This window comes from Amblyomma maculatum, chromosome 1 (assembly GCF_055883805.1).
Source record: "Amblyomma maculatum isolate TAMU_Amacu chromosome 1, ASM5588380v1, whole genome shotgun sequence".
Taxonomy (NCBI): Eukaryota; Metazoa; Arthropoda; class Arachnida; order Ixodida; family Ixodidae; genus Amblyomma; species Amblyomma maculatum.
Window position 1 is genome coordinate 147,973,664 of NC_139344.1, and position 21,210 is coordinate 147,994,873.

General features: G+C 44.6%; 1 protein-coding gene across 2 annotated transcripts in view; it reads right to left on the bottom strand.

Annotated features, from left to right (window-relative positions):
* Window positions 1-2,271: 2,271 nt before the first annotated feature.
* LOC146204287 (protein arginine N-methyltransferase 5-like) overlaps window positions 2,272-21,210 on the bottom strand; it is a 122,161-nt gene continuing 103,222 nt past the window's right edge. For both annotated transcript variants that reach the window (XM_084589232.1, XM_084589229.1), the window contains 3 exons: window positions 20,119-20,235; window positions 6,910-6,974; window positions 2,272-2,556 (listed from right to left, as the gene is read on the bottom strand). In XM_084589232.1, coding sequence (XP_084445358.1) covers window positions 2,404-2,556; window positions 6,910-6,974; window positions 20,119-20,235 — 335 coding nt within the window. In that variant the 3' untranslated portion in view covers window positions 2,272-2,403. The remainder of the gene's footprint in view (window positions 2,557-6,909; window positions 6,975-20,118; window positions 20,236-21,210) is intronic.

The following is a 21,210-nucleotide window of genomic DNA, read 5'->3' on the forward strand; positions in this document are numbered from 1 at the left end:
TAAGTGGACAGGCCACGATCACTCGTCATGGAATTAGTGGTGTGCAAATATTAAAAATTTTGATTGGTTTGTGGTTTGTTTGTGGGTTTTAACGTCCCAAAGCAACTCTGGCTATGAGGGACGCTGTAGTGGAGGACTCCGGAAATTTCAACCACCTGGGGTTCTTTAACGTGCACTGACAACGCACAGCACATGGGCGCCTTGCTTTTCGCCTCCACCGAAAAGTGACCGCCGAGGCCGAAATTCGATCCCGCGCCCTTGGGAACAGTAGTCTAGCGTCGTAACCACTGCACCACCCCCTATAGAATGTTTTTTATTCAATTTGTATTAAAAATATTGGATATTTGCAAATTTCAAAAATTACCAATTACACTCAATATTTTCAAGTTCACTGCACTGTGTGCTTGACCACATGGACTGTGCAGTGAAGCATCCTCAAAATGCGATGGAGCTGTTTTGTGAGAAAGGCTTCGTGAAACCAGGGAAAAAAACGTCATTCTCACTTTGGTTTCATTTCAAATGCAGAAAACCATCATGCAGGTCAGATAAACTTTCCGTGATGCACGCGGTTTTCTGGAGTTTTTTTCAGGACTACCCAATAACTAGAGCTGTTGGCTAATTGGGACATTTTTTTCTACCTCTTAGGGCTGAATGAACGAGAGTTTACTGCATTCAGCAGCGATACACCACCTTCATCCGGTTTCATGCAGATCCTTCCTGTAAAAAAAAAGAGCAATTTGCGGAATTCTGTATAATATTTATACTGGAGTTTTCAGTTGGGTACACATTTCCATGCAATTTTAGTTTAATTTTATTTGCAAATACTGTCATTCCAAAATAACCAAAACAAACATTTGCTATCTTTAAAATACTTGTTTTTGTTTTCACTGGTCAGATATTTGATTCAATATTCGAATAATTTTTTTTAATACTTATTCTCGACTCATATTCAAAAATTTCAATATTTACACACCCCTACTCAGACCTAATACCAATTCTGGGTCTGAAACAGAATGGAAAGCAGACTTTTCTTCTTAATTATGGCTGCTTACATTAACACTAACATGCAAGTGTACAATCACAAATTTTCAGTATTTTGCAGGCTTTAGATGTTTGCTGAAAAAAGAAGGCTTGTTAAGGTTGCTTGGTCTAAGAAAACTTCCTTGACACTAATTTATGTTAGGCAAAAAGCACAGTGAAACTAAAAAAAATGCCAGTCATAAGTTTGCACAACAGCAGATAACAGTCTCATGCTTCTATTCTTGCCCCAGTGCACAATAAACTATACACCCAGTATAAGGGGCCTACTGCTTTGTACAGTGGAAAGTAAAAGGCCTGTTCAAATAAAATAGCCGCATAAAATATTTTGGTAGAAAACTTGACAAAGTTCCATGGAAGCAGAGGTGTTGAAGTTGGTGCTTCTGCCCTTGTTGTCCTTCTTTCTGGTCCGTTGTCTGTGTAATTCTTTTCTGCATGCAGCACATAGCATTAAATGTCTCTTTGGGATAAGAAAAGTTTGAAGCACTAAAACAATGCTGTGGCTACGAGGAATATTGTTATCAACGACTCCAGTAAATTCATCCACCCAAGGTTTTAGCACACACTAAATTTCCAATCCACAGGAGTTTTACGATAGCAAGAGCTGCTTGTGGGACTTTCTCCAGAATGTATAGCATCCCATATAACACTTCATGATTGAAAATTCCTGCATTCTAATGCTGGCCAGAGGAAGTGCTAAGGCTTTTTCACATACAAATTACTGAGTGATTTCTGTGACAAGCGGATAATTTCCAACTTATTGGAAACTCATTGTTGTGGCTGCTCAAAACAGATTTTAGCACCACAGCAGCAGAAATTCAGACCGTTTTGCTTTACCCTGATGGGCCTGAGCCACAAGTGACGCATGTGGGCTAGTTGTGGGCACCTCCGAGGAAAATGTCGCCAAGCTGGGATTTTACCTACAAACTTGTGTGCAGTACCAGAACACCATGGCCACTGAGCTACTATAGAGATTTCCTTCTGGATGAACATTACAACATCGCACAGCAGCACAGGATTGAGAAAACTTGTCGTGTGACCCAGTTAAGCATACCATTAAGTAACACTGTCCTTAACTACAGAATAGCTACTGTCACCATTCTGATGTTGGCTTACACATGCAAAACGAAAAAAAATTAAAGCTATCGCTCTACAGGAGCAAAAGAAATGAGATTACATTCAGAGGAGAACTGTTATACAACTCAGTGCATTGAAATTCACACAACACATTAATATGAACATACATTTATTGAACTTTTTTTTGGTATTTTTTTACAGAAAGAAAAATTTAAACAAAGTGCTTCCTTTCCATGGAAGTAGTCAAATTAATTCATACACTCTTACATGCAAAGCACTTTCAGGTAATCACAGCCCTATGGTATATGAGCGGCCACAAGGATTGTGGATTGCTCCAACTTCTGGCTCCGTCACAAGCCACTCGTACCAAACTTTTCGCTGGGTGACACATCGCCAAAAATGCACCTCCAGTTTTGAGCCCTTGTTAAGACGGACCGGCTCCTGTTGAGAGAAAGACATAAACCCTCTTCATGTCAGATGAGGCACCTTGTATATTTTAAGGCAGCTGAACACAGTCACATTTGAAGAAAGTCACAATGTGGAACTGGCAGTATATGCCCATAGAGTGATACCATGCGCCTAATATTCAGTTTGACATATACAATTTATTTTATGCTGATAACACTCTTGGAGTTTAAGGGACAAGTCGCTGAGTTCATTCCACAACGATTCCAAAAGACCCCTTTCTACTGAAAGCTATTAATTTTAGTTCTCCAAGTTTGGGTAATATACTTAAATGCTAATTTCACTTATTGTTATTGATTGATTCAATAAGCTCCTAAGGACATTCTTCCAAGAGGACTGCAGGGATGGAGGGAAGTATAACAGCAATATGGAATATCACTGCACAAAACAAAGCAAAAGGCAATATACAGTCGTGCCTCGTTAATATAGACACTTTGGTTTCCGACCAAAACTGTCCATAAAGCGAGTCATCCATAATAACGAGTCATGAATAAAAACAAAGGATTTTATTGAGAAAAAAGAATTTTAATTAATGACTGCTTTTGTACATAACGGTGTGCACTGGACTCAAAATTTCACAGAACACCGGCAATTTTGAGTGCATTATCCATTGTAGTGCAGTCTGAAGCGACTCGCGTACCACGACACCCCTGATGGTGGGCTTTGTGTTGGTCGAACTTTCGAGCACGAACTCCTTACTGGCCGATGAATCAGCATCCGATCCTCTACTCACCGCCACTTCCGAAATGGCCTCGTCACTGAGCAAAGTAGCCGCTAAGTAGCTGCTTGAGATTCTCCTGAGGCGAGGAAACAGCTGAGCTGTCGATACTAGTCCCTCACGGCTTGGATTGACTGAGATGGCTTTTGTCGCTTGTATTCACAGATTTCTTCGTGCCTACGTTCAGCTCTGTTCTTTTGCGTTTAACTCCCGCCATGCCAAAAGCCAGACTCAAGTTGAGGGTTGCAGGCTCCTGATGCTTTGCACTTTTTTGTCTAGTTAACCTTTCTGCCTTTCCATTCTTCTGATTCTTTCTTTTTTTGCCTTGTGCTGTTTCCGTAAGGAAGCAAGGGAGTCAAGTTGGCACGCTGCTATGTGTTCCTATAAAACAAACACTGCAAGCTGAAGTACAGTTTATGACGACGGCTAGCCGACTACGAAGAGCTCAGACCTTGTCAAGGCCGCATCGCTGACTCAAGGCGAAGCCGACATGCCTGAGGTGCGAAATGTGGCAGTTCGGCAGCGCAACAGTGACGAAAACCAGAAGCATGAGAAGGAAGGGCGTCCAGGACGGGACGTCCGGTCCTAGTTGCTTGGTTGTCGCTTTCTTTTGTCGCTCTACTTCGCGAGTGTGTTTAACTCTCACCGAAAAGCGTTAACGACTTCATGGAACACACGTTGTGCTTTGGGAAAGAAAACTTCAGTTCTCACCGCCACTGTACCACTTGGCTTTCTTCCTGTCATTTCTTTCTTACGCTTTTACCGACCTCTCTGTTCACGCTCAGCAGAATTTATTGCAACTACATGTTGCTGTTTTCTCGACTGCGGCGGCACTTCCGCTGCACCCAGAATTCTCCTGTCTTACGCTTACCCTCGGTTTGCTATGTATGTTCCTCCCCCCCCCCCCCTCCCCGCCCCCCTCCTCCAACGGCTACGCGCCCGCTTTGGTTCTTTCCAACCCCACAGGACTCGCTCAGGCATCCCGCCGTATCGGCTGTAGCGTAGGTTCGCGGGCGGCGCGCCCTTCTTTAACTTGCGTTCGGACTAAAGTGTATTTCAGACTCCTCTGCTTTTTTTCAAGCACTGTCCATATTAACGAGACAAAAATACATGGGCCCAAGTGGGCCGTGTGCATTCTTCCCCTGTCCATTGTCCAGACAGCGAGTTTTCATATTAACGGGGCATAAACACATTGAAAAGGTTTCGTCCCCAGAAAAACTGTCCATAATTCGGGTCGTCCATATTAACGGGGGCATAATAACGGGGCACGACTGTAATGCTGTCAGGAAAATAAGTAACATAATCAGAGTGTGAATGGCAGACACTGCATCATGATGAGGATACTGCTCAGTCAAGCAAGGCCACTATTATATTAGGCAACCAAGGATTTCATTCTCTCCTGCCAACGGTTTTCATTTGCTGTGTGCATACACAATGCACAATAATGCAAAATAAAAAGCCCTTACTGTTTGCTAAAACTAGATAATGCACACAAGCAATCGGTATTCCGTTAGTCTTCTCCACAACACTAGACTGTTTAATCTAGCTTCAAAAGATATTGCTACGAAGATGACGAAGCGGGCAGTGGCGCGGGGCGGAGCGCTCGCGCCAGGCCCGCTGGCCATCACCCCCGCCAGCACCCCCTGGACAGCTCCCCCACCCAAGCCGTTCAGCGTGTCCATGAGCCTTGGCCTTCGGCAAATGGTGAAGATTGGACTTGACGCTCCGGTGCAAGCATTCTGCCCATCTTCGCATTCATTGTGGTGTCCAGCGTTTCATGTCCCTGTGTCTGTGTTCACTGTCACGTCATGCATTGGATTTCTAGCAATCGATCGGAACGATCGCTCGGTGGCCCCGGGTAATGCTACGAAGATGACGAAGCAGGCAGTGGCGCGGGGCGGAGCGCTCGCGCCAAGCCCGCTGGCCATTAAAGCATATATTTCATCGTCATGTCATCACGTCGTTCTGTTTCTGTTGTGTTGCCATGTTCCATCGCTTGTCATGCCACCACGTAACAGTATCAGCAATAAAAAATAATGCTCCTTTCAACTTGGCGCATCCCGGCATACGGTTGCAACTGTCGCTGTATAATGCAAACACTTCCCAGATGCACTAAAAGCGCGACACAAAAGATACCTGCCTCAATACAGCCAAGCTAATTTATAACAGCCGCAAATATAACCCACAACCAATTATCGCGTATTAAGAGGGTGCCCCACTGTCAAAAGATGCATTTGGGCAATGGAAGCTGTCTCTGATACAGTGGACTGTGGCTGAACCACTTGGTTACAGCAAACAAGAAGGCACCATATTCTTGCCCCTACAGTTGAAAAACTTGCTCTCCCTGCAATCCGCCTTTTTTCACAAAATACGGCGCCCTCTGGGAGTGGTTGAAAATTCGTCTGCTACTGGTTGAAAGCATCCTCGGGAGATGCAGCCGCCAGCGAAATGACGGTGTGTGTTCTCGACAGCTACCACCATCTATCGCATACGCCTGTCGCGAATATTAACTACACATGGCCTCCGAGATAAGCTACAGCTGCACCGATTGCGGAGGCCAAGAACTGTGCATGCGCAGCTTGGATTGGTAGTTTGTTTTCAACCAGGGGAGAGGCATGCATGCGCAGAGCGGCCTTATGAAAAAGGCGGATTGTGAAGACTCAATAGCACCTCGGCCCCTGTAACAGCACCCCGGAAAAAAAAAATGGTGAAGAAAAAAGCTGGGATTTTAACTGCAAATAAATGAAAAAAGCATGCACCAAAGGTATGCAAGGTCAATCACTGCGAAAGTGCATGCACAGCGATCGAAAATCGAAGGAAGGATACCCATTGCGAGGCACGAGACGGCGGTAGCGTTGGAAGCAAAGCTACAGTACTCAGTCACGGACCACCTGGCTGCAGCGATATGAGAAGCCTGACCTAGCTGGCCTATCTGGTCAAGTGGCATATGTCACTTGTTTCAAAGACTAATTAGACAATATTACTACGGCAGGTTTTATATAGCAAAGGCCTTGGCAACAATGTGACAGCAATAGAGAGCTTGGGAAATACCACGATAGGGTTGAAAAGAACAGATACACATAATGCAGTTTTGAATAAGCATCATTCTTACCAGACTTAATATTTTTGGCTTTAATATGGGAAGTCCATTTACTACAAATATAGAATAAAACGAACACAATCTGCGTGGCCATCGGTTCGTTATAAATTAACTGAACTGTACTGGTATGATCCATATTTGCTTAGAATTGCCTGGCTTCACATACGTCATAAAATGTTGACCTTTTTGTTTTCAAGCACTTGTAAAACATGCCGTAATGCTATAATTTCTTCTCTGACTTCACAAGGGACATAAAATGGTTTGTTTGTAAAAACTGACCAAAGAGTGGCTATGCTATCTTGCAGTGAATTTCTTTCAGCGGCAAAAGGCACAGCAATCAGAATTCCCGATTCGTGCACCACAATCTCCTGTGCCTAACACTTGCAGCTCCTAACACTTGCAGCTTTCAGTTCTTTACAATATAGTAGGCGAACCACAACTGCCAAGGCTGCAATCAGTGGTACCACACAGCACGTGGTGCTAATGCTCTGCCAAAATATGCAAGGCTTACCTTGAGGGGGAAGAACATGGGAAACCAACTGAGCATGCCAGGTGAATGATTATCTGGACAGATACCTGGAAGGTGAGGAAAGAACATGCATTTACATGCAACATCAGTAAAACAACTCTTTGAAAGCTAAACATTTCGACAGATTTGCCTGTCTGGTTGGGTTGATAACTAAATAAAACTTGAAATTTCTCCAACCAACACTTTTATTTTATAAAACCCGACGTTTCGGAGCCGGCTCGGCTCCTTCTTCAGGGGTGCATGACGCGGGGCTGCGTGCAGCTATAAGTAAAGGAATGGTCGAGGGGGAGAAGAAGCTGGGGGGGGGGGGGGGATAATGGGGAGGGGGTGAGATGTGTGTGAAAGGAATGAGAAGGAAGGAGGGGGGTTTAGACGAGTGAGGGTGCCGCAGGTGCAGGTGTGCTCGCTGGCGACTTTTTTCTTTTCTTCTGTGAAGTGGCCAGGAGAGAGCGAAGACCTTGCAAGTATACAGCAGGGAGGTTGCCTATTGTCCGGTTGATGTTATTTGCGGTAGACTGTATGTGCCATGACTTGAGGAGGCGTCTTTTGCGGTAATTGGTCTCGGTCTCCAAGATGAACGTTTCTTCGAAATTTATTCTGTGGTCGGAATCTTCTGAATGTTCAGCTACGGGGTTGCGTTCTCTTGAAAAATTTCGTACGTCATTCTTGTGTTGCCGAATTCTTTCTTTTAGGTTTTTTGTTTCGCCAATGTAGCTAGCATCACAGTCGGCGCAGGGAATTTTGTAGACAATGCCTTGGGCTCTTTCTCTTGGTGGTCGATCTTTGGGGAAGGGTAGCAGGCTCCCCAAAGTGTTTGAAGGCTTGTGTGCCACTCGAATTCCCTCTTTTCTTAGAATACGGGCGATGGTTTCGCTGGCGCCTCGGACATAGGGGACAGTGACGTACTTGTCAGATGTAGTTGTTTGCTGCTGGTTATTTTCTTCCCGGGGCCTGTCGTTGCGTTTTTGGTGGCGAATGATTTTCCGGATAAATTTTTTTGGGTAGCCGTTCATGGTTAGTTCCTTGAATATTAAGCGTTTTTCGTTTGCTTTGTCGGGCTCTGTGGTGCAATGTGTTTCCACTCTTTGTAATAAGGTCTTCACAACTGACGCTTTATGGCTTGTCGGGTGGTTCGAAGTGAAATGCAGATATCGCCCTGTGTGGGTGGGTTTTCGGTATACGGAGAATCGCAGGCGGTTGTTTTTTCGGGTCACCAGAACGTCCAAAAACAGCAGGGCGCCTCGCTTCTCCATTTCTAGGGTGAACTGAATCTCCGGTTGTATGGAATTTAGATGAGAGAGGAAATTTTGGACTTCAGATTTCTTAATAATTGAGAAACAGTCATCGACATATCTCAGAAAAATTTTTGGCGGTGGGCGGAAAGAGTTGAGAGCTCGTTCTTCGATGTGCTGCATAGTTATATTCGCCATAGCGACAGAGATGGAGGCGCCCATTGGTGTTCCCTTAACTTGTTTGTAGAATTCTCCTCGGCATGAGAAGTATGTGTTTGATAAGCATAGTTCCAGAAGGCGGCATATCTCGTCTACACTGAGTGGGGTTCGTGCGCTGAGTGTATCGTCGCGTTGTAGGGCTTCTCGAGTAGCGGCCAACGCGAGATTTACAGGGACATTTGTGAAAAGGGACACCACGTCAAAGGAAACAAGGCACTCGTCGGCCTCAAGGCTCACCTGGGATACGAGTTCGATGAAATGCCCGGCGTGTCGGACGTGGGTCGCGGTTTTTCCCGTGATTGGTGTTATGAGCTTGTGCAGGTATTCCGACAACGCACGGAGGGGGGAGAAACGGAAGTCGACAATTGGGCGTAGAGGAGTCCCAGGTTTATGGACTTTGGGCAGACCGTAGAAGGCTGGGGCTGATCCGTTGGTGCACGATAACTGCAGGTAGAGGTTTCGGTGGTTTGGGAGGTTTTTGAAAACTTCTTTTAATGCCTTGTTCAATTTTGCCTGGGTACTTGTTGTGGGGTCCTTCTTCAATTTTTCGTATTCTTGATTGCTGAGTAGAGAAGAAATTTTCTCGTCATAGTCCTGTCTGTCCAGAACGACTGTTGTGTTGCCTTTGTCCGCTGGGAGGATTACGATGGTCGTGTCTCTCTGGAGGTCGTTGAGCGCCTGCCGTTCATCCCGTGGTAGATTCTCTTCATTTCGGCGTGAATGCAGACATTTCAGTACTCCGACTGTTTTGAGCCTGACTTCTTCTCGAGGACCTGTTTTCAGCTGTTGGAGGCCGTCTTCAAGAGCAGATACAATTTTCGGGAGAGGAGGTCCGTGAGCCTGAATACTGAATTTGTGTCCCTTGGCCAGAATTGAAGTTTCGGCGGGTGTTAGATTTCTGGAAGACAGGTTCGTGACCACGTTTGAATGGTCAGTAGGGGCGTTGTCAGGTCGAGGTTGTAATTCTGCCAGCTTCTTCATTTGCTTGGTGCGGTGTTTGTTGGCTTCGGAAGCTGCTGTCTCCTGGGCGAAGGCCTCAATGGGTGTTAGAAGCTTGGGCATCCTGTGCTCGAGCTGTCGACGAGCAAAAAAGGCGTCGGTTTCTTTTTTCTTGATCACTGTGCGGCACTCCCGTATCCGAGCAGTTACTAGGTGCTGTTCTGCCTTGTCGATGATGTTTCGTCCCTCCGGTGTGGAGACCGGGCGTCGGAGACGTAGGCAGTGCGGTACGACCTTGGTATCCTTGCACTTCTGGTTGAACTCCAGGTGTGTTTGGTACACCGAGATACTCTTCATAGTCTTGACGTACTTCTTTGTAAGCTGCATAGCTTGCAGCCCGAAGTCTGCGCGAAGTCTGACAACGCCCCTACTGACCATTCAAACGTGGTCACGAACCTGTCTTCCAGAAATCTAACACCCGCCGAAACTTCAATTCTGGCCAAGGGACACAAATTCAGTATTCAGGCTCACGGACCTCCTCTCCCGAAAATTGTATCTGCTCTTGAAGACGGCCTCCAACAGCTGAAAACAGGTCCTCGAGAAGAAGTCAGGCTCAAAACAGTCGGAGTACTGAAATGTCTGCATTCACGCCGAAATGAAGAGAATCTACCACGGGATGAACGGCAGGCGCTCAACGACCTCCAGAGAGACACGACCATCGTAATCCTCCCAGCGGACAAAGGCAACACAACAGTCGTTCTGGACAGACAGGACTATGACGAGAAAATTTCTTCTCTACTCAACAATCAAGAATACGAAAAATTGAAGAAGGACCCCACAACAAGTACCCAGGCAAAATTGAACAAGGCATTAAAAGAAGTTTTCAAAAACCTCCCAAACCACCGAAACCTCTACCTGCAGTTATCGTGCACCAACGGATCAGCCCCAGCCTTCTACGGTCTGCCCAAAGTCCATAAACCTGGGACTCCTCTACGCCCAATTGTCGACTTCCGTTTCTCCCCCCTCCGTGCGTTGTCGGAATACCTGCACAAGCTCATAACACCAATCACGGGAAAAACCGCGACCCACGTCCGACACGCCGGGCATTTCATCGAACTCGTATCCCAGGTGAGCCTTGAGGCCGACGAGTGCCTTGTTTCCTTTGACGTGGTGTCCCTTTTCACAAATGTCCCTGTAAATCTCGCGTTGGCCGCCACTCGAGAAGCCCTACAACGCGACGATACACTCAGCGCACGAACCCCACTCAGTGTAGACGAGATATGCCGCCTTCTGGAACTATGCTTATCAAACACATACTTCTCATGCCGAGGAGAATTCTACAAACAAGTTAAGGGAACACCAATGGGTGCCTCCATCTCTGTCGCTATGGTGAATATAACTATGCAGCACATCGAAGAACGAGCTCTCAACTCTTTCCGCCCACCGCCAAAAATTTTTCTGAGATATGTCGATGACTGTTTCTCAATTATTAAGAAATCTGAAGTCCAAAATTTCCTCTCTCATCTAAAATCCATACAACCGGAGATTCAGTTCACCCTAGAAATGGAGAAGCGAGGCGCCCTGCCGTTTTTGGACGTTCTGGTGACCCGAAAAAACAACCGCCTGCGATTCTCCGTATACCGAAAACCCACCCACACAGGGCGATATCTGCATTTCACTTCGAACCACCCGACAAGCCATAAAGCGTCAGTTGTGAAGACCTTATTACAAAGAGTGGAAACACATTGCACCACAGAGCCCGACAAAGCAAACGAAAAACGCTTAATATTCAAGGAACTAACCATGAACGGCTACCCAAAAAAATTTATCCGGAAAATCATTCGCCACCAAAAACGCAACGACAGGCCCCGGGAAGAAAATAACCAGCAGCAAACAACTACATCTGACAAGTACGTCACTGTCCCCTATGTCCGAGGCGCCAGCGAAACCATCGCCCGTATTCTAAGAAAAGAGGGAATTCGAGTGGCGCACAAGCCTTCAAACACTTTGGGGAGCCTGCTACCCTTCCCCAAAGATCGACCACCAAGAGAAAGAGCCCAAGGCATTGTCTACAAAATTCCCTGCGCCGACTGTGATGCTAGCTACATTGGCGAAACAAAAAACCTAAAAGAAAGAATTCGGCAACACAAGAATGACGTACGAAATTTTTCAAGAGAACGCAACCCCGTAGCTGAACATTCAGAAGATTCCGACCACAGAATAAATTTCGAAGAAACGTTCATCTTGGAGACCGAGACCAATTACCGCAAAAGACGCCTCCTCGAGTCATGGCACATACAGTCTACCGCAAATAACATCAACCGGACAATAGGCAACCTCCCTGCTGTATACTTGCAAGGTCTTCGCTCTCTCCTGGCCACTTCACAGAAGAAAAGAAAAAAGTCGCCAGCGAGCACACCTGCACCTGCGGCACCCTCACTCGTCTAAACCCCCCTCCTTCCTTCTCATTCCTTTCACACACATCTCACCCCCTCCCCATTATCCCCCCCCCCCAGCTTCTCCCCCTCGACCATTCCTTTACTTATAGCTGCACGCAGCCCCGCGTCATGCACCCCTGAAGAAGGAGCCGAGCCGGCTCCGAAACGTCGGGTTTTATAAAATAAAAGTGTTGGTTGGAGAAATTTCAAGTTTTATTTAAACAACTCTTTAGACACGGGTAACAGCACATGGAAGATGAACAAGTGCTGTTTTGTACATCGAGTGTTCCCATAACAAGGTATAGCAAAGTGCAACACGCAACTTGTGGTCACTCACAAAACATTCGATGAGTTGTGTACAGAGTCTACAGGTCTCCCAGCCTTTGCATAAATGTCGCAGGTTGGCAACAGGCATCATGTCATTTTTTTTTCTCAACAAGGCACTGAATGACTGAATGCAAGTGAACAATGAAGAGCGAGGATGATGGTGGAATCTGTCAATGAAGAAGCTGTTCACACGCAGCGCATATCATAAGAATCTTTTTTTCACCATTTGCCTGTCCATTCTAATACCTATCTACTTTGTACTATTTGGTTCAAAAACATGAATGCAGATGCAGGCGAAAAAACTACTAAAACATGTGCTTGCACTACCTCGTTAATACAATACCTGCCAACAGGGACTGAAAATCAGGAGCTTTTTTATTTGCGGCAGCGAAAAAAGAGGGGGGACTCATGCAACGTCTTATGAGTCCCTTTGCAGGGACCTTGCAGTAGCTGACTTTGCTATCTTCTCTGTCGAAGAAGTTTTGCTCAAAGCATAGTCCACACTGATGGCCCTTCACCACACATTAATGAATAACATTCAGTTCTGTCAACAGTTGCAACACTAAACACAAACCACAAAATGTTCATCTCTCACACTGAAATTTGGCACACAGATGGCACATAGCCATTTCCAATATCACATTTAAACGATGCACAGGGTCATCCAACGTTAGGGTGATCACATGTCATTCATCTGTCCCAGACACAGATCGAAGCAAAGTGGTGTAGGCACAGAAAGACCTGAAGATGGTGTTTCACATAGCCTGCCACTTTGCTTCGATGCATGACGCCGTCGGAAGCAACTGCACTCCAAAGAAAGTGGCCATGCACTCCCGTGTTCACCCTAAGAGTGGGCGGCACTGTACTTGCTTGGTTCGATCAGAATTTATTAGAGATATACATCATCTGCAATTTCTGCAAACCAAAACAAGCAGCTTTCGCATGTCTGATGCCAGCCATAGCTACTTCGGCTCTGTTTTGATTTGGCTTTGATCAGCTGCTTAGCTGATAATGCTAGTGCAGCCATTGATGGTGATGCTGGCGATTCAGCTACAGATTCCATGGTGCCAGTTCCACAAAAACCATTCTCGCGTGGACAGATGCAACTTATTGGCAGATATACAGCAATGGTTGTACTATCGAAAAGACCAGTAAAAAATCGGGAGTCTCCTAAGCATTCCGACAACCCCCGGAGCTGCATGGTTATACACCAACACAATACACACACAAGAGAATTAAACCAAGACGTTAACACAGATGATGCGCTCGCTACCAACTGCCTGTTTTTGTGGTACGAAGAAGAAGAATGCATCACAAAAAATGTGGGGTTACAATATGAAGAAGAAGTAAACAAAAGACTCAGAAAAAAAATGCGAAGAAACTCAGAATGAAAAAATGAAATGAAAATAAAACGAAAATAATGACAAATTAGGTCTAACTTCTTGTCACATTGTCCAAAAGGAGAGGTATCACCTCCTTGCTGTTGAGCGCCACCGACGGAACACTCACGCATTCCCCTTCTTCCCCCGAAATCATCTTGAATGCTTCAATAATCTCTCTTTTAAAACTGTCTTTTGCGCCTGCCAGCACCTTGGTTTCGGTGAACCTTGGTACACAATGGGTGCCCCTCAAGTCCTGTTGATCGTCATCTGTTGTACGAGAGCAATGGGTTGCCAGGTTTCCTGGAGCAGACAATGCGGCACACAAATTTCTGTGTTCCCTTAGCCTTTCATTGATGCATCAGCCTGTTTGCCCCACATAGGCCTTCCCACATGTCAGAGGGATCTTGTACACGACACCTGTGCGGCATTTGACAAAGCGTTCCCTGTGCTGTACTCCGCATCCTTCCTTAGTCTCTCTCGTTTCATTCACCTTCCTGCACATACTTTTTAACTTGTTCGGTGCAGACAGCACGACCCTAATTTCGAATCGGCTGGCTATCTTCTTAAGACTGTGTGATATGCCATGTACGTAGGGCAGGACAACAACCTGTCTTCTCTTTTCACTAACTTTACGCTCTCTTGTTTGGGGTCGCATATTCTTCAAACAGCTTTCAGCCGCAGATATCAGCATGCTCCTTGGATATCCGCTTTGTTTCAACCTCTCAATCTGTATGTTGACACTGTCGCCCATCAATTGCGGGCAGGATTTGATCAGCGCCTGCCGTAAACACGAGATAGCCAGCCCCCACTGCTATCCCGCTGAGAGAAATAGCGGGGGTGTCAATCTCACGGATCAGGCTATTCCCAAGCATGTTCTTGATGTTTTAAATAAGGGACCTGAGTATGCGGTGCAACCAAAGGTTGACGCTGCTGATATTTTGAGCATGGTTCACAAGGTGGCCTCAAAAGTCTACGAAGAGGATAGGGAAGCTTGCCTGTACCAAGGTGTGGAGGCTGCTTCTGCGTTCTTAAAAGGTCGAAGTTCTAAAAGAGCACAGCCCAGTCCACAAAGAGCCATGGATTGATTGAAGAGTATGGATCTGCGACTGATTCTCACTGATAAGATGGGAGAGTTTGCGGTCATGACTTACCAAGATACTTTGTTGGGCGAGTTGGTACTTATTCATTATTGATATAAACAGCGCGAACACGAAAACAAGGGACAAGAAAAAAGAAAGCCACAGTACATGCGCTGACTCACAACTAAGCCTAAGCCATTTACTCCAAGGCCCAGAAAAACAAACATGAAGAAAACGAAACAGTCACGTGAAAAACCCCTGGGTTCACCTGCTGCATAAAAATTTCTTTAAAAAATCACTTAAAAAAGACACCTCTTTGCTTGAAAGAGCAAGAGACGTCTTGCTGACACACTTGTTGTCCGTTGAAATAAAATATGCTTCCACTATCTCTCTCGTTATCTTCTCTTTGTGGCGATATAAAATCTTAACACTGTCAAACTTAGGAGTGCACTTCTTCTTCTCCTTCTTCATTATTTCACACGACTGGCAATGGGATACTAGAAACGTTTTGTCCTTTCCAATTTCCAAGTTGTTACAGTGTTCCTGTGGTCTCTTATTTATACACCGTCCGGTTTGTCCTATATAACTGGCTCCACAAGAGAGTGGAAGCCTATACACAACACCTGTCTTGCAGCCAACATAGGGGTTTCTATGTTTCACCCCACATTCTTGCTTCTTCTCTTCTCTTTCCCTTTGAACAGCCGGGCAAATCCTCTTCATCTTGAGTGGGGCGGTCAGTGCGACGTCCACATTATACCTCTTGCCTACATTTTTGAGGCCATGCGAAATCCTGTGCACATACGGTACCACGGCAACCTTCCTCTTCCTCTCACCCATGCTGGGCTGGGATTTCAGTCTGTGCGTTCTTTTAAGGTTCTTCAGTACCCAGCAACTGGCCTCAATAATAACTGACTCGCGATAACCGGCCTTTGCAATTCTCTTCACTTGTCTTTCAAGACTCTTGCCCATGCCGTGGTAACAAGATTTCGTCAACGCACTTAATAAGCAAGTGTTTATCATCCCATTCTTCACTAATTTGGAATGTCCTGAATTGGAGCCTAGCAACGGCTTCATCGATCTCGGGTTGTATTCCCAACAAACATGATCATCACCGAATCGCGAGTCAGTTATTATTGAGGCGAGTTGCCGGGTACTGAAGAACCTTAAAAGAACGCACAGACTGAAATCCCAGCCCAGCATGGGTGAGAGGAAGAGGAAGGTTGCCGTGGTACCGTATGTGCACAGGATTTCACATGGCCTCAAAAATGTAGGCAAGAGGTATAATGTGGATGTCGCACTGACCGCCCCGCTCAAGATGAAGAGGATTTGCCCGGCTGTTCAAAGGGAAAGAGAAGAGAAGAAGCAAGAATGTGGGGTGAAACATAGAAACCCCTATGTTGGCTGCAAGACAGGTGTTGTGTATAGGCTTCCACTCTCTTGTGGAGCCAGTTATATAGGACAAACCGGACGGTGTATAAATAAGAGACTACAGGAACACTGTAACAACTTGGAAATTGGAAAGGACAAAACGTTTCTAGTATCCCATTGCCAGTCGTGTGAAATAATGAAGAAGGAGAAGAAGAAGTGCACTCCTAAGTTTGACAGTGTTAAGATTTTATATCGCCACAAAGAGAAGATAACGAGAGAGATAGTGGAAGCATATTTTATTTCAACGGACAACAAGTGTGTCAGCAAGACGTCTCTTGCTCTTTCAAGCAAAGAGGTGTCTTTTTTAAGTGATTTTTTAAAGTAATTTTTATGCAGCAGGTGAACCCAGGGGTTTTTCACGTGACTGTTTCGTTTTCTTCATGTTTGTTTTTCTGGGCCTTGGAGTAAACGGCTTAGGCTTAGTTGTGAGTCAGCGCATGTACTGTGGCTTTCTTGTTTCTTGTCCCTTGTTTTCGTGTTCGCGCTGTTTATATCAATAATGAATAAGTACCAACTCGCCCAACAAAGTATCTTGGTAAGTCATGACCGCAAACTCTCCCATCTTATCAGTGAGAATCAGTCGCAGATCCATACTCTTCAATCAATCCATGGCTCTTTGTGGACTGGGCTGCGCTCTTTTAGAACTTCGACCTTTTAAGAACGCAGAAGCAGCCTCCACACCTTGGTACAGGCAAGCTTCCCTATCCTCTTCGTAGACTTTTGAGGCCACCTTGTGAACCATGCTCAAAATATCAGCAGCGTCAACCTTTGGTTGCACCGCATACTCAGGTCCCTTATTTAAAACATCAAGAACATGCTTGGGAATAGCCTGATCCGTGAGATTGACACCCCCGCTATTTCTCTCAGCGGGATAGCAGTGGGGGCTGGCTATCTCGTGTTTACGGCAGGCGCTGATCAAATCCTGCCCGCAATTGATGGGCGACAGTGTTAACATACAGATTGAGAGGTTGAAACAAAGCGGATATCCAAGGAGCATGCTGATATCTGCGGCTGAAAGCTGTTTGAAGAATATGCGACCCCAAACAAGAGAGCGTAAAGTTAGTGAAAAGAGAAGACAGGTTGTTGTCCTGCCCTACGTACATGGCATATCACACAGTCTTAAGATAGCCAGCCGATTCGAAATTAGGATCGTGCTGTCCGCACCGGACAAGTTAAAAAGCATGTGCAGGAAGGTGAATGAAACGAGAGAGACTAAGGAAGGATGCGGAGTACAGCACAGGGAACACTTTGTCAAATGCACAGGTGTCGTGTACAAGATCCCCCTGACATGTGGGAAGGCCTATGTGGGGCAAACAGGCCGATGCATCAATGAAAGGCTAAGGGAACACAGAAATTCATGTGCCGCATTGTCTGCTTCAGGAAACCTGGCGACCCATTGCTCTCGTTGTAAAACGGATGACGATCAACAGGACTTGAGAGGCACCCATTATGTACCAAGGTTCACCGAAACCAAGGTGCTGGCAGGCACAAAAGACGGTTTTAAAAGAGAGATTATTGAAGCATTCAAGATGATTTCGGGGGAAGAAGGGGAATGCGTGAGTGTTCCGTCGGTGGCGCTCAACAGCAAGGAGGTGATACTTCTCCGTTTGGACAATGTGACAAGAAGTTAGACCTAATTTGTCATTATTTTCATTTTATTTTCATTTCATTTTTTCATTTTGAATTTCTTTGCATTTTTTTCTGAATCTTTTGTTTACTTCTTTTTCATATTGTAACCCCACGTTTTTTGTGATGCATTCTTCTTTTTCGTACCACAAAAACAGGCAGTTGGTAGCGAGCGCATCATCTGTGTTAACGTCTTGGTTTAATTCTCTTGTGTGTGTATTGTGTTGGTGTATAACCATGCAATGCCGGAGGTCGTCGGAGTTGTATATAGCCAACTAGCCCGCTCGCAAGTACTACTCTCCTAAGCAAATTGGAAGGGTTGGCAGGTATGCGATATGTTTGTGATGCATACAATTTCCCATTCCATATGCTCAAAATCTCGGGTAGTAAAATATCTCCTACAGAGTTTCACTATTTTTCTCCCGGTTCATGAGTTCCCAGATAATACTATTTTTCATTTACTGCATTTAAAATTTTGATAAACTGTGGTCATATAAAACGTTTGGCAATCAGTCAGACATGTGCTAACATACCAGGGGACCAAAATTGGTGGCATGCAACATGAAAAACTGAACAGCTGCGCTTATCCACCACGGTTGCTTTCCTGCTGTACCTAAGTGCAATATGGCGAAGCATCAAAGAAAGCCAGCAAGCCAACATTTGAAGCTATCATTCTTGCGGAGACACAAGCTCGGGAGGAGAAACGCAGTGACCTCTTTGCAGTGCCTTAGGAGTATAGACGTGAACCATTTGAAAACTAACTCTATGCAATTATATACGAGCGGACCGGGCCTGGTGCATGCTGCATAAAGAGCAAAAACACAACAACTGTTATCTATTGCAATGGCTTCTCTACAATGCATTAATGAAAGGGGACGAAGCACCCAAAAACAACCAAGGAAGTGATTCTGGCTCGGCATTGCTGTCAATGGACCGGATTTGTTAGTCCGCACTTAGGACAACACAAATGCAGACTGAATTCTGCAAGAACTAAAAAAAGGAGCTGTTCATACTTGATGCCAAGAAATGCTAACCTATAATTTTATATTGTAAAAGTGTCAATACTAAATGACTTTCTACCTGATTTACTAGTTAAATTTTACAAAATCAGGCAGTTCAGATCATAAGTTTTCTTGGTTAATATGAGTTTCCCCACATTTAAAAATAGAAAGCTTTTTCATTGAGGTTTCGCTGTATGCAATGGCACTCAATCTGGTTTTGATGAATGGAACTGCAAAATGGCAAAGCATATCAGTGTGGGAAAACATACATTCAAACTTTTCTGCCGCTGCAATTTTATTCATAACGAAAGACAAAGGCTCAGTAACCTGAAAGCTCATACATCGAAACCTCTACACGCGTTTATTGCACACAAAAAGAGGACTGTTACTAAAGGAATCTGAGGCACCATATCTCAGTTAAAGACATAACACAGCAGTAAAAGAACTCCACTACGGCGTCTCTCATAGCCTGAGTCGCTTTGGGACGTTAAACCCCACAAAACCAACCAACCAATTAAGAAAACACCAGCAAATACAATGTACTCCGTGCAAACACATTACATGGAGCCTCTAGTAGCAAAAGAAAGTAGGCTGCTTTTCAGTGAAATGGTCTCTTTGATGAACGAGATGCTCCTGAAAGCTCTTCTCATACCAAAAGATTGTAAATTTATTTGAAAGCTTTGGCAGGTCACCAGTTCAACTGCCACAAACTGAGGAGATGTTTCAGAACGGCAAACTAAATTTTTTTACTGAGTAATTCCTTTATATATACCTAGCCAAAACAAAGGAGGATTTCTGCCTACAATTATAAAATTAGAGGCACATACCATGAAAAAAAAACAAAAAAACATGTACACATAACTAGCTTTTTTTTAGTACAGATTTTTCTGACCGACAGTCAAGCAAAACTCATAGGTGCTCTCTATGCTGGTGGATTATATGACAAGATGAACATAACATGACAAAGTAAAACAATGAAAAGAATAACCCATAAATAAAATTGTTCACAAAATTACATTATGAAATTGAAAGCGCTGCCAACACTGAAGGTAAGTCTAGTTTCTAAATTTCTCAAAACAGTCATGGTTTAAGAAACTGAACGTAAAAAATGTTTTTCAAAACTTAAAGTTGGCTTTTTTACACTGCACATTAATCAAATGACATTGGCATACATGGCACTTTCAAGGAAACTATGTCAGTATCTCCTGCACCACAAAGCACAAGACCTGCACCTTTATTTGCTGTACAAAAAATTCAAGCAACATAATTTGATCAATGTGCACGCTGGAAAGCGATCTATTTTACAGTACCTGGAACCAAGTGTTGGTTCAGAAATTTTCTCTCACTTTACACCACAAAGCCAAAAATCAAGAAGTTGATTACTTAATTCTAGCTAACTAATTTTCCATTATTCATACTATTTTGCATGCATATCTGCTTTGCCATTCAATCCAACATAGACCGACACATCTTTCGCAGCGTTAGAAAAAACAATGCATGACAAAGAAAAAAATACTCACTCAGAGTAATATCCTTGTACAGTACTGTGTCAAAGTAGCCTGCAAATCCATGCACAATGCATTTGTCATCGACTTTGAAGCGTACGGACTTGTAGCGATTGTTGTCACGTACCTTGTCTGAAAATAATTAAATTTCTATAAGCTTTCATATTCTCATTCAGCTCTGACAGACATGAAACCTTTTTTTATTAAAATACAAGATTTGTAAAAGCTATCAATCTATTTTTACGCTGCAATAGACTAAAGGACGTGACACCCAAGAAAATATATCGTATGCAGTGCTATCTGAGGTTCCCCCAAGCTGCACACAAGCAATGAAAGATGGCGTAGTGCAGGGCTCCTGATTAAGTTTGACCACCTGTGGCAACACATATCTACACCAGGTAGTATCTACACCAGTGCCCGTGTTTCTCTCCCTCCGTGTTCCGTCCCGTTCCTTGCCCTTCTGAGTACAAAGGCATTTTTACAGTTTGCCTCCATCAAAATGCAGCCACTGAGTCCAGCATTTGATCTTGCAACCTTGGCCTCAGCAATCTAACACCATAGTCCCTAAGCCGCCGCAGCAGTTGGAAAAATAAATGTGCCAATGTAAAGAAATACTTGGAAAACATTAAATGCTGCCACAAAGGCATGGCTATATGGCATAGCTCTCAAAGTGTGCCACATTAATAACCAAAGCAACAAAAATTCTAGTGGCTTTGAAAGCATTCTTAAAAACTAGAGTGTGATAGCATTAGAGTTATCGCTTTGTGGTTCAATTTGTGATCAGCCCATTGTCGTACCGGCACGGCAGAAAACCCTGCCACTGGAGCATGTTTCCTTGGCTGTTGCTGGCATTTTGGTGGCCCCATCATAAACCCAATTGAGGCCCCAGTATTATCTACAGGCAGCCTGCTGACGCGGTTCCACTTGCAGCAGATCCTGGTTACATTCCCCGTTTGTAGACTAAAGAACCCGCTCTGCTGCGGCCATAGAGTTTCTTACTCTTACCTAGAGGAAAAGCTGTGTTTTAATGGAACAGACTACTTCATGTATGATCCAGTTGCACCAATGTATACATAGACACGGCACATCGGCATTGTAGAATGAAAC